Here is a 17,168-nt window from a genome sequence, read left to right as displayed (position 1 = left end):
ACAAACTGTATGTTGAATGAAATAAGTCAGCCAAAACATGATTCTACATTGTTTATACTGTAAAATCGCACATTTTCGTTGGGTCAAATTTTTGAGGTTTAATGAAGGGAAAAATATATTGTTCTGTATGGACTTGATTCCGTTGTCGGAAAATGTTAGGTAGTAATGCATACTGTAAAATCACGTATTTTCGTGGGGTCAAATTTTCGTGGTTTGAGGAAAAACTCTTGGTTTGTGGGGATTTAAATTCGTGGATGAGGAATTGTTGAGAACGTAACATGTAACCTTTTACATTTCGTGGTGGACATGAATTCGTGGGTGTGTTCATATCTCGAAAGTAACGAAAATTAAACCCCGACGAAAATTAGCGATTTCACAGTATATGAAATTTTACATATATAATGAGCTTTCAGCTCAGGTGAGCTAATAAGTCAGCATAAATATTTTCAAAGTTGCAACCTCTACATACATGTACTACAAGTATAATTGAATTTGACGTTGCTAATAACATGAATAATCAGTTAATCTTTCTTTAATTCAGTTAATCTTTCATTTATTTACACGTATGTACTTCCATTAAAAATAGAGTGATCCCATTCCACCTTAATTACTATAAATTAATTCAGGTTCAACTTTACTCAAAACATGCGTACACAAACATTAAGCTTTCATTTTGAAAGAATCTGCAAGTAAATAAGTTCATGATTTAAGGAAATCTGCATTAATGTTAAAACAATTACTGGGTAGGTAACCGCTTTCCACACTGTCTCATAAATTCATTCATGCAAATATTGAAATGTTTCACATTGATCAGTAATTATAAGAAATTATAATCGATCAATTATTAAAAAAAAAGATATTTTAGGACTTAGATAAACCCATCAGATGAACTTTAGTATTTAAAACAAGATGTGTTTGTAAAACATTTTGCACCCAGCGGCAACAAAGTGCAAAAAGCTATTTTTAGCAAATATTTTGGACACAGTCAGGGTCACAGGTCATTGACTTGGTGTCATTTAAAAGAATTTGATTAGTGGAGTATGCATATAGCAAATATGAAGTTTCTATCTCTTATGGTTCAGAAGTTATGGCGAAGGTTCAAAAGGGCTATTTTAGTATATATGTCAATGTCAAGATAACAAAATCATTGACCTTGGTGTCATTTGATAGAACTTTTAAATGAGTGGAGCATACCGCATGTGAAGTCTATCTTCTATGGTTCAAACGTTATGGCGAAGGTTTGAAAAGAACTATTTTTTAGCATATAAATCTTAGTCAAGGTCACAAGGTCATTGACCTTTGTATCATTTGAAAGAGCTTAATTAGTGGAGTAGGCATACCAAATATGAAGTCTATATCGCTCATGGTTCAAAAGATATGGCGAAGGTTAAAGTTAACAACAGACAGACAAACAGACAGGCAGGACAAAAACAATATGCGCTTTTTTGCCCTGTCCGTCTGTCTGTCTCTCTGTATGTTTATCTGTCCGCAAAACTTTAACCTTGTCTATAGCTTTTGAGTGGATGGGCCTATGGCGTTCTTATTTCGCAGGTGTATTCCTTGTGATAAGAATTTTCTTTAGGTTCCACCAAATTTGACATCGTGACTTTGACCTTCGAGTTTAACCCCCTTTTACCAAAAATTTCCGAACCTAAACCATAGTAAAAGTTTTGAATAGCTGGTGTTAGGGCTTTCATATGCTTCACATGTGTATTCACTGTGTCGAGACCTTTCATTGGATATAAAATTATCTGACCTCTTGACATGACCTTTAGCTTAGAGTTTGGCCGGCTTTAAAAAAAACATTAACCTTGACCATAACTTTTGAACCGTTAGTACTAGGGCTTTAATTTTTCGCAGGTGTATTCCTTGTGACAAGACCCTCCTTTAGATACCAACAATTTTGACCTTGACCTAAGAGTTTGGGCTACTTATAATAACTTAAACTTGACCATAACTTTTGAAAAGTGCATGGACACAGATTTGAAGTGTATATTTTCTCAAATTTTCTGTATAATATTACGACTTACATATTTCTTGAGCATTCCACAAGAAAATATAATAAAAATTTTATTTCATCTCCAAGTTATGGAAACTTCGAATTTCCGGTAGGGTTTCATTGACACGTCCTTGCACTTTCACAATTATAATTTTATTCTTAATACTTCAGAAAAATGGCAATTTCGTTGTATATTAATGAAAAATATTAAAACTGCAATTAATCTAGATAATTCAGAGTAGAAATGTTCGAAAAGAAAACGCGCTTACAGTATAAAATCAGTACTTGCTCAGTTTTGGGCAGACCTAACAATTAAGCACGCCCGGTGAATCGTAAACATTTACAATAACAGAGCTTGTGCCCTGTTTACAAAAACAGTTTATGTTTCACAAGTGTATAAATTTTGTTAAACTGTACAGAAGACTGAACACGCACTGGCGATACTATTTAGGGGGTTTTACATGTGAGAAGACCTTCCACTGGGTACCAACAATTTAGACCTTGAAGTTTAACTTGCAATTGAGAAATTTCAACCCTCGCCACAAGCTGCTTTGCTAGGACATCATTGTTTCTCATGCACATCTTTTTAATCAATTTTAGCTATTTCAGTGATTTTCCACGATATTGATATTCGAGATATATCGATTCAGCTAATGAATGGAAATACAAATATAATTTTTAAGCCGGATTATCGATTATCTCATGTTCCTGAATTCCATCTTTGTCCTTTTGGACATCCGTGACACATCCCCGGACATCATCAGAGCCAATTCGTCTTTTCCTTGTCTTCTTTCCAAGTTTTCTGCATAGACCGTATTTTAGATGGCGCATCATGATTGGTATATCGCTGATGACGATGATTCCGATGAAAAATACGATGAGTAGTGGTCCAAATATCGTCCCAACGGCAACGGCAGATGCACGTTTATCAAAGACAGATACTCGTTTGCGAAGCTTTTTATTCAACTCTGCTTTATTGACTTTCAACTCCTTTGTCATTTTTTCGATTTTAGCCTTGAGCACTTTCTTGTCCGTAATGAAAACCTGATTTTTCATCCGCTCGCATGGACACATACAACCTTAAAAAAAAGGTATTGCTCAATCAAAAATTTATTTTTTAATTTTTTTTCTTTTTTTAACTTTTCTTTACAGTATGAAATTCTTTCATATTCAATCAATATTATTTTCCTTATAAACTAAAGTATCTTTTTGTTTTCAAGAGGCTGATCAATAGATATATCGACTGGGTAAGTGCAAGCTTGATTTGCTTTTATTTTTTCTTTTTGTTAAGGACATTCATACGTAAGTTTCATACGTAAGATTTCTAAGGAGATGGCTAAAAGTTAGAATATATTAAAACTTTAAATATTTTTTTCAGGTCCCTTGATTCACTAAACGAACTCAAATTTTCAGTCATCTGTAAACTATTTATTAATTGTAAAGTATACCTTTAAATTAACAGTTTAAGTCAAATTATTTGAATAAATTGCATCAAGCAGGCACACAATTTATTCAGTGTAATTATTGCATACTGGTACAAAAATGCCTTTGATATTAAAAAAAATACCTTGGTTCACAGGCGAAGCTGTAGTTGATTTTATAAGATTAGTCATTGACCTTGTTGAGAGGGATGATGATACATGTGCCGATGGGAAGGTGTCTGTTGAGGACGATTTAACTGTGCTTGATGATTTAGGTGTAGATGTTGACAAAGAAGATGGTACCAATGTGGAGCTGAAGGTTTTTAAAGGTGAAGTTGTGGTTGATGGTACAGAATGAGTTGATGATGTTGACGCCAATGTGGAGCTACCGGTTATTGACGATGTAGTTGGCCTTGATGTTGATACCGATTTTGAACTACCGGTAGTTGACGTTGGAGTTGACGTCGATACCGATGTTGAACTACCGGTTGTTGGAGTTGATGTTGATATGGATTTCGAACTACCGGTTATTGACGATGTAGTTGGAGTTGATGTTGATACCGATTTTGAACTACCGGTAGTTGACGTTGGAGTTGACGTCGATACCGATGTTGAACTACCGGTTGTTGGAGTTGATGTTGATATGGATTTCGAACTACCGGTTATTGACGATGTAGTTGGAGTTGACGTCGATACCGATTTTGAACTACCGGTTGTTGACGTTGGAGTTGATGTGGATACCGATGTTGAAATACCGGTTGTTGATGATTTAGTTTGAGTTGATGTTGATACCGATGTTGAACTACCGGTTGTTGACAATGTAGTTGGGTTTGATGTGGATACCGATTTGGAATCAACGGTTTTTGTTGATGTTGTTGTAGTTGATGGTACAGAAACAATTTTTGATTGTAACACCGATGTGGAGACACTGGTTGTTGACGATGTTTTTGTAGTTGATGGCACGGAGTCGGTTGTTGAAGTTGATGGTACAGGTTCAGTTTTGGATAAAAATGATGTTATACTTGTTGAGCTGGCAGGTGCTGATGTTGTAGTTGTGTAGTTGATGTTCAAATAAAAAAAGTTATAATGTTTGTAGCAAAGTTTTTATAGTAAATGTTAGTTTTACGGTAGAGACAGTGTAATTTCTTGAGTTGATAATACATGTATGAATCACAAAAAAAATTATTCACTTAAATATGATTCATGAAAAATATTAAACAGACTGGGATTATGTAACATGGTGTGTGGGTCGTTCTCCAAATCATCCTCGTGCTAGCTCTGTGTATCAGATTTTGCCTTTAAGTATTGGGATTAAAAAATGCTTGGTTTGGAAAGTGTAGGGAAGTTAGATGCTAAATAATACATGAACAGTAAACAAAAACAAACTTTGAATGGCTTATTTTGAAAAGATGAACCTAGTGTATAAGAGTATATTCATATAGTCTTAGATATAGATAATATCTTTTGTGTTAACATATACAAAAAGGTCTTACCTTCAAAACTGGAAGAACATAAGACAGGGAGTTGTTTGTCGCACGGCAATACAACAAATTTTGATCTTTCGCCACTAAACGCTACGCAGTCAGAAGTGTCGGAATTGTCAGTAAGTGTTTTCCATTCTTCTCGTCCAAAACATTGAGTCTCATTTCGGATATTCATGAAGTATCCTTCTAAAATTAGGTCATGAGCACCAATCCAAACTTCTGGTCTATTTTCAATCCTTTATTAAAAAAAAGTTTTGGGTAAAGAAAATAAAATAACATGGAGAAGTTTACTTAATAAAAAAAAAAATTCAAGGTCCAATGGCCAAATCGCTAATCGTAGCATACTGGCTGGAAAGAAGCCGAAATCAATCCAGTATCATAATAAAAATTGCAGTAAATACAAGAATGAAACAAATTTTATGAGTTTGTAGTTTTAGTCTGACAAAAGATAACGAGCTCTACAGATAAAAGTAATTAAAGAGGCTGATCAATAGGAATTAAACTTTTAAATCGGACGGTCCCATGAAATAGATCATGGGAATGCAGCTGCTACTTGCTTGTTTATGAAAAGATGTATTTGGTTAGTGTGAATAAGGAACCAATACTTATAGTATTGAAGTGACCAGAGGTCAGATATTTGGATGAATTAGCTACAACAAATAATATTTAAAGATTATGCAAAAGATTGGAAATTATTTTAAAAGTGCATTAGAAATTTTAAAAGTACTCAAGGTCAGAAGTAATAGTAATTAAAATTCAAATAAAAATTTTAAGTAATTATTGCAAATTTTGAAGAAGTTACAAATATGGAGATGTAAATCGACAAAGGTACACCTAGTATAAAATGACTGGCCGGGATAGACAGGACTTCAGTGGAAAGCTGAATCTTGACTGTCTTGGTTGCATTTTATACAGGTGAGATTATTTTGTAGACTTGCGCACGTTTTGATCAAAATTATTAAATTTTCACATGGCTTATTTTATTTACAAGTTAAACTTTTTATATTATAAGTAGTTATAGTTTTAATATGGTTAAGTATCTTTTGTAAAATTATTAATTGTAATCATAAATATTAGAAATAGATTGTTTAGTTTAATAAAGAGTGGAAAGCTGAATTTTGTCTCTTTCTGGTTGCATTTATATAGGTTGGGTAACATCGCCACTCCCCATAACCTGTAATGCGCTGGACATGCAGAAAGAGAATAGATAAATCCGAGGGAGATCAATGCAAACTTGAACATTAAGAGCGTAATGAGCTTTGTCAGGTCAGGACCAGGGAATTGGAGGAAGGTTTTCCCTGGCCCTTAAAACCTCTCACATGCGGAAAAGCGAGGAACGATCCCGGGAGTTCATAATCAGATCCAGTCACCAGACAAATAATATAACAATTCCAAAACAAATTCTCAAAACAGATAAAATCCCCCAAAACAACATATTTCTTTTACAAAACCAGTATTGAAAGAAAAAGTTAAATTAACACTACCTAAATGCTTCTATATCAATATTGCTAATCATGTCTTTGCTATTCTGAATGAGAAAAGAAGAATAGACGTTTTCTATGTTTTCTTATGTAAAAACTGATTGCTCATTGTGACCCCACCCTACATGTACCTATCGTAAACTATTCCTAAGTAAACCTTTACCCAATGTTGTGTCACTGTCATACATGTACCCCAAGAGTCCTGATTTGAACAAATTTAAATTGAATCTACACTACCTGAAGATATTGTGACCCCGCCCTACCCTAACGGGTTATGATGGGAAGAAATTTGAATTTAAAATATGTTATAAAGCTTTCAAATACTGTAAACCAACTTTTATTCGCGTGCGAGAAATTTTCGCAAAGTTCGAGACAGCCTCGTCATCGCAAATATTTCTCGCCGTGAACAAGTACTTAAAGCATCTCTGTCTATCTACAATAGATTGAAAAATATATCTGATCGCGAAAATTAATCGCCGCAAACTAGTTTACCCATAGTTAATCGCGAAATAAAGTCGTCGCGAATAAAAGCTGGTTTACAGTAAGTTTCATCTTTCCTGACACAGTGATTCGTGAGAAAAAAAAAATGCCACCAAATTGTCACGAAATCTTTATCTTTATTATTACTGTACATATATATGCTTCTTATACTGAGTGAGTAAATACATTCTAGCTAATTATGAAGTAACTTTTTCCTCATCAGATGAGAAAAAGGAAGAAAAAACCAAAGGAAAATGGGTTGTCGAGACATTTGAAAAGAATTTTGTACTTCTCAAAGGATTTAAATAAAGCGGGTCTTCACTAGGTAGTCTTTACAAAAATCTCTATGTGTTTTCGTATATAAATATATAATGATAAATAGCTTTTCTCTACACAAAATCTCTCCAAAATTTCAAATTTGAATAATTTGCGCATTTATATTTATTTTTCTTGAAAATTCTGCTTCCAGTCACCATCCCCCCCTCTCGAAAAAATGTACAGAAAAATTTTGATTCTAGGAATGATATCAGCCTTTGCATTGAAAAACAGCAAGATTCATCTGCAAGAAAAACTTACTTTTCATACAACGAAAGCAGTGTCACATTATCCGTTATTTCAGCGAAAGTTCCATTTTGTGCTTGACAAATTCTATCGGCATTAAAGAAGGCAGTTCTTTCCACGGTTATCCAAAGGTTTATAATACTGCTAAGATTTTCTTTTATCTCAGTTGTGCAATTTACTATATGGAAAGAAAAAAAGAGCACATGATCGGTTCAGTTATCACATAAAAAAAGTCTCTGATTCTTTGTATATTTTATTTCCTTTAATGATGAAAATAAACGTACATAAGACCTCTTTGGAACATATGGCTTTGTACATGTTCCAAAGTGTGCATAAATCATCATACCATCCATATTCACGCTTGCTAACGCAATCTGCTTCCATAATTACCCAATTGTATCGATTATTTGGTTGCCTTCGAGCCCAGTTTGTATAGACAATAGATCTGTTCCTCATATCAACAAAGTGATTTTCGTTAAAGATATCATTAATACCAATCCAATATCCATGTCCAAAATACCTGTAACACAACTTATTAATTCATTTATTAATTGTTCATGAACATTAAAATTATTTGTTCATGATATTAACAGGAGATATTAGGAAATATCCAGAAACAAAATTATGTTATACTTAGTATGAAACAAATCTGCCGAAACACAATCATGTAAGTGATATTTTATATTTCCTATTTAACATTGTAATAAGGTCATTACAAAGAACGCAGAATTTACAAAATCCTGTCTTAAAACGAGGTTGTTAAAATTCCTGACATATCAACTTTTATGTAAATAGCCTACTTCCGTTTAAAAATTTACCATACTCAGAGCATTCTCTTTAATAATGAAGAAGTAGCATAAAACATAAACACCATAAGCAGGTATAAAACGGAATACGACTAAATAAATGAGAATAGTTTACGATGGAAAGATGAAGTCATCTCGTTTGTCATCAAATTTAGATGTAAGTTTGCCTTTGTCATCTATAGTTAGTAAAATATCCGAAAATGAAACAAAAACTCAAATTCATCTAATCGGCATATTAATGGAAATGAATATTAGTTATTGTGTCATAAAACGTCATCGATATATCTGGATGTTGAGTTGAGGACCACGACGTGTTTTCTTCTTCTCATGTACTTGTTTCCATCATTAAATTTAAGCTTCATTTTCCGATTAAGTTAGAAATAATGTAAGATGTGAAAGAGTTTCATTATACATATATTACATGGCTTCGAGGGCAGCATACCAGAATATTTGCCCCCAAGGTGACAGGAAAGCCCTGGAGTGTTATGTCGCCCGATGCTGAAGGCAGAGGGCGGCATAACACTCCAGGGTTTTCCTGTCACTGAGGGGCAAATATTCTGGTATTGCTGCCCGAGAATTAAGCCATGTAATATATGGTATATAACATTTTTAAACCTTGCACTCAAATTGATCATCGAACATATTTATTGAACATTATGTACGTGTGCATGTACGTTGAGTATAATTCCGAGATATCCCGTCCTGTTTCATGGCAGAATGTTTTCAGTTTGCTGACACTTGTGTTGATAACCTTTGTTGTATTTAAGGAATTGTCCTCCTCAATAAATCCTCTGAATTCAAATAAACAAATCGCAGACGTTATTCCGACTTTTTAATTTTCGTGGAACTACGTTTGCTTAAGCAACTGCCTCAGTGAATTTTGAACCCGACGCATTCAATATGCAGAATGATTGCAGGCGAGGGAACATAACTGTGTTCGGGAGGGCAATATAACTGTTTCCGGTGAAATATAACTATATCCTGCGTGATTCAGCAGTTTTTCAGGGTATATGGATAAAAATATTATATTTATGATATAATAGGAAAACTTCTTCAAAAATGTTATATAACTATGTATTATACTTTCATGTAAATTAGTTGAATCTGATTGGCCGAGAAACATTTGTTAAATAATAAAAATAATGAAGCCACGCCTTCCAGCGTAGCAACAGTCAACATTGCTTGACGACGGGTGGTATTCCAAAAAATAGCGACTGCGCAGAATTTATGCGCGCACGGTTCACTGTTATATGTATTTGTATAAAACATTCAGTATAATATAATAAATATAGCATGTAGTTGAGTGTAACATTGAAAATTTTCACTCCTCGAAAACCATTGTCAACCTCGGCTGCGCCTCGGTTGACAGTTGGGGTGAAAATTTTCAATGTTACACTCAACTACATGCAATATCTATATAATATTAAAACAATACTTACTGTGAAATCCTCTTATCAGTGTCTTCATCTGGAACATCTGTGAGGATACCACCGTGTTTTTGACAATTCTGATGTGCATCTAGGAAATTCATTTCCGTTTTAAGCTTCCAAAAACATCGATCATTGAAAAAAACTTGAGTCACGCTGGGACAGACATCTGTGAAAAATAATTCATTGAAAAAAAAACATAAACAAGATATGTCAGAGTAATGTAAATATTGTTAATATTATAGTAAATATTTCTATATGATATTTCTGAAATTTTTCAATTTTACCCATTTTAATTTACGCCTATTGAAAATTTACAACATGTACAGCTGACCAGTTGTGCCGTATCAACCTGGTGGTGCCAAAATTACCCATTATATATTAAACGCTTCTTATCGAGTAGGAAATATATTCCTCAAGTAGTTTAACTATTTAAAAAAATTTCTAGCTCTCCCATAATTATTGGCAAAAGGACAATTGAGCATCGTTATCTGTTCAACCAGAACTTTTGACTATTATAATTGTTTAAAATTAAGGACAGATGATCAAAAACCAAATTCCGGACTGCTCCTGTGGCAACCTCACAGACCTCCTTTATTAATCAAGAATTTCATATCTGGGCAAAAATGGTGCACAGTGCACAGCTGGAAACTGCTTTTCGGACAAGGTTATTCAAGGGTCCTACCATGATACCAAGACATTCAATCCCAATTAAATCCCACTGTTTTCGAAATAATGGCATATTATGCACTAGTACCGATCCGGCAAATGTTCAATTCATGCAGAAATAAGTAAGGCAAGCCCTTTTACAATTTATTCGTGAAATAAAAATTTTCTCTCAATAAGAGAGATATCTCTCTAGCATAGCTTATAGAGATATCTCTTTGACTAAACGAGATATCTTTATACTAGTATACCTTAGAGAGATATCTCTTTAAACAAAAGAGATCATATCTCTTTTTGTAAGAGAGATATCTCTTTTACTTAGAGAGATATCTTTATAAGCCAGATAGATATCTATTTTTGTAAGAGAGATATCTCTTTTACTTAGAGAGATATCTCTTTAACAAGGTAAAAAGAGATATCTTTCTTAGTTAGAGAGATATCTCTTTAGATTTTCAAAAAGAGATATCTTTATGTAAGCTAAAGAGATATCTTTTTTCAAGTGATGCTTAAAATAGAATAATTAATTCTCCACTTTAAAACGAAAGCGAAACAGGAAGTAAAGTCTCTGGAATAGTTTCGATTTTATAAAAAAAAAAAGACTGAGCAAGCAATTACCCAGAATTATATGTACTGTGTAGACAAAAATGCTATAAATCCCTTATTTGAAACAACAAATAATAATGGCAACTTCATTGATAAAAATGCTAAAAGTTTAATATTCAGGAAAACGGAAGTAAGCATATATATAATTCAAATGCAATGGGCCGAATTTTCTCAGCTTATGAAATAATCAACTATTTCTAATTTGAAATCTAGACAAACACTAAATTAATTGAGATGTTTAGTAAAGTTATAATGTAGAATATCATAAATATGTCGAATTTAAAATACTTTCATGTACTTCCGTCAATAAAAAGTTTACTTCCGGTAAAGGGAGAAGTCATTTTAAATGGAATTGAAATAAAAAAATATGAAGAGAGATATCTCTTTGCAACAAAGAAATATCTCTTTTTGCTTGAGAGATATCTCTTTTAGAGACTTTTAAAAGATATCTCTTTCACTCTAAGAGATATCTCTTAAGATAAACTAAGAAAGATATCTCTTTTACTTTAAGAGATAATCTCTTTAACTTGGAAAGATATCTTCAAAACTGGCAAAAGTAAAAGAGATATCTCTGTAGGTGAAAGAAATATCTCTTTAACGCTTAGAGATATCGTTTTTCACGAAAGAGATATCTTTCAAGGAGTAAGAGATATCTTTTCAAGTGGAAGAGATATCTCTCTTATAAAAATAGATATCTCTTTAAGTATAAGAGATATCTCTTTCTCATAGAGATATCTCTTAAAATTGAGAGATATCTCTATTTTGTAAGAGATATCTCTCTCAAATGAGAGATATCTCTGTAATTTTAAGATAAATTTTATTTTCCGAATAAATAGCAAAAGGGTTTGGCCGGATTGCCATAAATAAGAATTAACAAGTGGTGCGTTAGTAATTTTGTCCAGTGTATTGTTGCAAAGTACTTTGAAGTGTCTCATTCACTACTGTTACAATCCTAGTGAGGAGTAAAGAAACTTAAGAGGCTTCATTGAACATTTACTAGAACCCGCTATATACCTTTGTTTGTAAGGATTCTTATGAAATTTATTATGAATATGGTATATGAATAAAAAAAATTCCAATGGTATTGTGTATATAACTATGCAGAGCATTATGTTACCTCAAATTCGACACATTTCTACCTTAGTCTTAAGTAGAAGAATTCTGGCCATTGAGCAGTAAGGTATAACCCTTTGTCACAATGGATGTGAGTTTATAAATTCTCATGAAAAATAAAGCTAAAACGGTTATCAAGTTTACAAATTCATTTCAACAATGCAAGTTGTGAACAGAAGTAACGAAGACCCCTGATAACATGATTTCATCTGTGTAAAGAAGACAATATTTTCATTCTTAACCAAACTATATTATAAAGTATACGTATAGAAAATATAATACAAAACTTTCGAGTGCATAATCTTTAACAAGATCTTTGCAACTTCACAGAAACTCCCCCATGGTGGGAAGTCTCACCTAGAAACGAACGTCCATTTCAGCGATAGATCTCAAAAAGATCATAGGTAGATCAGGTGCCATGAAGGAATAAGTATCCCAAGTCTATCAGTCACATCCGCCTTTTGCGCCTTGTCATGATCGGACAAAGACAAAAACCCGTAGACAAGTCAGTGTGAAAAAAAAATTGTTTAACAAATTATTTTAAAGAAACGTTAGTAATCTTTCGACTAGGTGTCATTTTTTGACCAAGGAATATGCCAGATGTTTATATTTAACGAGACTTCAAATAACTTTTTTGTCAACTAATTTGTCAATAGTATACCTCGTTTAAGAACATAAATCAGGGAAAATGTCATTACAAAAGTTGAAGCTACCAGGATTATCATATATAGTTTAAATACAAATAAGAAAATGATTTATTCCCTCCGATGGATTTGTTAATTTTCTTGTGTTGAATTATTGAATATTCTTGATGAAGAATAGAAAGGTCATATCGCATCACTCTTCACGAAGTGAATTTAGAGTAATAGGAGCAACATAATTCAGGTGGGAAGACCTACAATGGGAATGTCTGACGTTATTCTTGTATCTAGTGGTAGAGTAGGTCCTCAAAGAGTGGAAGTTTGGCTCAAGAGAGAGACTTCACCAAATGAGACTCTCTCCAAATGAGACTTCACTAAATGAGACTTTCTCCAAGTGAAACTTTCTCAAAATGAACCTTCACCAAATGAGACTTCACCAAATGAGACTTTCTCCAAATGAGACTTTCTCCAAATGAGACTTTCTACAAATGAGACTTCTCCAAATGAGACTTTCTACAAATGAGACTTTACCAAATGAAACTTCACCAAATGAGACTTCACCAAATGAAACTTCACCAAATGAGACTTCACCAAATGAGACTTTCTCCAAATGAGACTTTCTCCAAATGAGACTTTCTACAAATGAGACTTCTCCAAATGAGACTTTCTACAAATGAGACTTTACCAAATGAAACTTCACCAAATGAGACTTCACCAAATGAGACTTTCTACAAATGAGACTTCACCAAATGAAACTTCACCAAATGAGACTTCTCCAAATGAGACTTCTCCAAATGAGACTTCACCAAATGAGACTTCTCCAAATGAGACTTCACCAAATGAGACTTCTCCAAATGAGACTTCTCCAAATGAGACTTCACCAAATGAGAGTTTCTCCAAATGAGACTTCACCAAATGAGACTTTCTCCAAGTGAAACTTTCTCAAAATGAACCTTCACCAAATGAAACTTCACCAAATGAGACTTCTCCAAATGAGACTTCTCCAAATGAGACTTCACCAAATGAGACTTTCTCAAAATGAGACTTCACCAAATGAAACTTTCTCCAAATGAGACTTCACCAAATGAGACTTTCTCCAAATGAGACTTCACCAAATGAGACTTCTCCAAATGAAACTTCACCAAATGAGACTTCTCCAAATGAGACTTTCTCCAAATGAGACTTCACCAAATGAGACTTCACCAAATGAGACTTTCTCCAAATGAGACTTCACCAAATGAGACTTCACCAAATGAGACTTTCTCCAAATGAGACTTCACCAAATGAGACTTCTCCAAATGAGACTTCACCAAATGAGACTTCACCAAATGAGACTTTCTCAAAATGAGACTTCACCAAATGAGACTTTCTCCAAATGAAACTTCACCAAATGAGACTTCACCAAATGAAACTTCACCAAATGAGACTTCACCAAATGAGACTTCACCAAATGAGACTTCTCCAAATGAGAGTTTCTCCAAGTGGTACTTCACCAAATGAGACTTTCTCCAAATGAGACTTCACCAAATGAGACTTCACCAAATGAGACTTTCTCCAAATGAGACTTCACCAAATGAAACTTCACCAAATGAGACTTCACCAAATGAGACTTCACCAAATGAGACTTTCTCAAAATGAGACTTCACCAAATGAGACTTTCTCCAAGTGAGACTTCACCAAATGAGACTTTCTCCAAATGAGACTTCACCAAATGAGAGTTTCTCCAAATGAGACTTCACCAAATGAGACTTTCTCCAAGTGAGACTTCACCAAATGAGACTTCACCAAATGAAACTTCACCAAATGAGACTTCACCAAATGAGACTTCACCAAATGAGACTTCACCAAATGAGACTTTCTCAAAATGAGACTTCACCAAATGAGACTTTCTCCAAATGAAACTTTCTCAAAATGAGACTTCACCAAATGAGACTTTCTCCAAGTGAGACTTCACCAAATGAGACTTTCTCAAAATGAGACTTCACCAAATGAGACTTTCTCCAAGTGAGACTTCACCAAATGAGACTTTCTCCAAGTGAGACTTCACCAAATGAAACTTCACCAAATGAGACTTCACCAAATGAGACTTCACCAAATGAGACTTTCTCCAAGTGAGACTTCACCAAATGAGACTTTCTCCAAGTGAGACTTCACCAAGTGAGACTTTCTCCAAATGAGACTTCACCAATGAAACTTTCTCTAAATGATACTTCACCAAATGAGACTTTCTCCGAGTGAGAATTTCTCCATGTGAGACTTTCTCAAAGTGAGAATTTCTCCAAGTGGGACTTTTCCAAGTGAGACTTCCCCGTGGGAAGCTTCACTATAGAACATGGCTCCAAAAGATAGTCGCGCTATGGGAGCAGTCTCAATCAATGTAACCGCTCCAACTTTCGAAGAAAATTCTTGTTGTCGGGCTTGGCGACGACAGGAGAAGCTTAATCCTTTCCGTCATCTGACTTGATTCTATCTTTGTTTCTGTTAGCTTGCACACAATTAATGTTGCTTATAGGATATTAGAGATTGATCGTTGCTTTTAGTCCCCTACCGGTGAAACCGGATGGGACTATAGATTTCCTTTTAGTCTGTCTGTCAGTCCGTCTGTCCGTCCGTCCATCTAGCTGTCCTTCCGTCTGTCTGTAGTCTGTCCCACTTGGTTTTCCGCACTTTTTTTCTAAACGCTTGCAGATATTGAGCTGAATTTTGGTATGTAAGTGTATTTTGAAGAGTTACATATCATGTTCGAATTTAATTCCGCGTCATTGATTTTTGACGGAAAAATGGCATTTTTAATTTTTATAATTGGGATTACGATCGAGCTTGTGTGCACTAAATAAATATTCTAAATGAACTTCTATCCTTAAGAGAAAGGGGGAACCCGGAAGGGGACAATTACTACTTATGCAATACTCTCAGAATGCTTGATATTTTAATGAAAGCATTCATTGGTCGAAAATATAGCATATTCAAAATGTTTATTCGTTATTTATTCAGACATATGCTAACAATCACTTTTTTTTTTACATTCATAAGTTACTAAAACAAGAAAAAAAAAAACCAAGACTATCAATGTGAAGTTAGCGTCAAATATGAACCTTAGTCGTAGAAAGAATAATATTGCAAAGTTTAAAACAATTATTATGAGGTTCACTGTAATAACTTTCATCTGAGTATAAAAATGTCCTACTTTAAACAGTAAGAAGAAAAAGTCATTGTTTCAAACATATTTTTCATCTTTACTGTTTTCAAACAATTCAACAACAATAATTTTAAAAATAATGAAAAAAATTAAATTAGAAAAACGAAAAAATGACAGGTACATTGGAAGTATGCAATAACATTATGATAATCATCAGCAATGCGAAATTAATGTATTGATTGCGGAAGCTTTCATCGCTTTATTTAATGGATCGATTGAAAAACCTTATGTAAGTACAGTGCACATATTTTAATTTTTCATCAAATTCAGATTTTTATCGATACAAATCAATATTTTTTATACTGTTCATCGGATGGAAAGAGAAAATTCATTTGATTGAATATAGTTTGAATTTCTCTTGAGATTGAGACTCACATGTACAAAAAGGACATTTTCATTTTTTACAGAATATAATGCTTGGAGTTAAAGGATGCTCGTGGTCATTGATAATAATTTACAAGTACATTGTTATGAGTTAGAGATAGAAAACATTAGAAAAACGGGGGCACGGCAAGGTGGAACATCCCTTCTCAAAGAGTATATTTATAAATGAAGACGGCATTCGACATCGATCCCGATCTAAAAACGTCTCTTCCATTTCGCACAGATCTGTTTCCCCTCAAACTCAATTGCGAGGGGATATTAAATGGAAGTTTGACTAAACTTCAGCATGTTCAGAAACTCCAGATTTATTATTCTTTAACTTTAATGTTTATTAGCAACTTAAATATGTGTGATTTTCTTCTATAGAAATACAATATATATCAACAGTATCTTGAATTAATCTTTCATAAAATCTTGAAAGTTTGTATATTATATGATTGTTTATCATGAAGTTAATTATATAGATCACAAAAATGTTAAACACTTACATGATGAAACTGTGTTGTCAAGGTTTGCATTTTCCTTAGCTGATTAAAGGTTTTAAAAATTGTCATATTTAGCACTCTAAACATGTTTCCATGTATACAGTTACATATCTTGCATTTGTATTAATTATTTTTTTTAATTTTTTTTATGTGCATTTATTTTGCATACTCGTAAGTGCTTTAAAAAACAAATTAATTGGCCGGTGGAAGGGGATGGTTAATTGTCAAAGGGTTCTGATCCCGTCTCTGTTTTCAGAGGTCTTTGTTACCAGTGTTCACAACTTGCATTGTTTAAATGAATTTGTGAACTTGATATCTATTTTTTAGCTTTATTTTTATGACAACCTGTAAACCAAAGTCCAATATGAAAAAGGTTCCCTTACTGCTCGTTGGCCATAAGTGCAAAGTGTGTAGTCTT

At 33.6% G+C, this 17,168-nt stretch overlaps 1 protein-coding gene across 1 annotated transcript; it reads right to left on the bottom strand.

Annotated features, from left to right (window-relative positions):
* Nucleotides 1-2,258: 2,258 nt before the first annotated feature.
* On the bottom strand, nucleotides 2,259-9,825 carry LOC134279654 (uncharacterized protein DDB_G0271670-like). The gene is made up of 4 exons (XM_062762083.1): nucleotides 9,672-9,825; nucleotides 4,914-5,140; nucleotides 3,567-4,460; nucleotides 2,259-3,078 (listed from the first exon to the last, which is right to left on the bottom strand). The coding sequence occupies exons 1-4, from the start codon at nucleotides 9,761-9,763 to the stop codon at nucleotides 2,678-2,680; spliced, it is 1,614 nt and encodes a 537-aa protein (XP_062618067.1). The 5' UTR covers nucleotides 9,764-9,825; the 3' UTR covers nucleotides 2,259-2,677.
* Between the last annotated feature and the right edge of the window lie 7,343 nt (nucleotides 9,826-17,168).

Source organism: Saccostrea cucullata, unplaced genomic scaffold (genome assembly GCF_032062105.1).
Source record: "Saccostrea cucullata isolate Sc308-1 unplaced genomic scaffold, CSIRO_AGI_Scuc_v1 ctg6413, whole genome shotgun sequence".
Classification (NCBI taxonomy): Eukaryota; Metazoa; Mollusca; class Bivalvia; order Ostreida; family Ostreidae; genus Saccostrea; species Saccostrea cuccullata.
The sequence above is the reverse complement of the archived record's forward strand: the minus strand, read 5'-3'. Positions and strand labels throughout refer to the sequence as shown.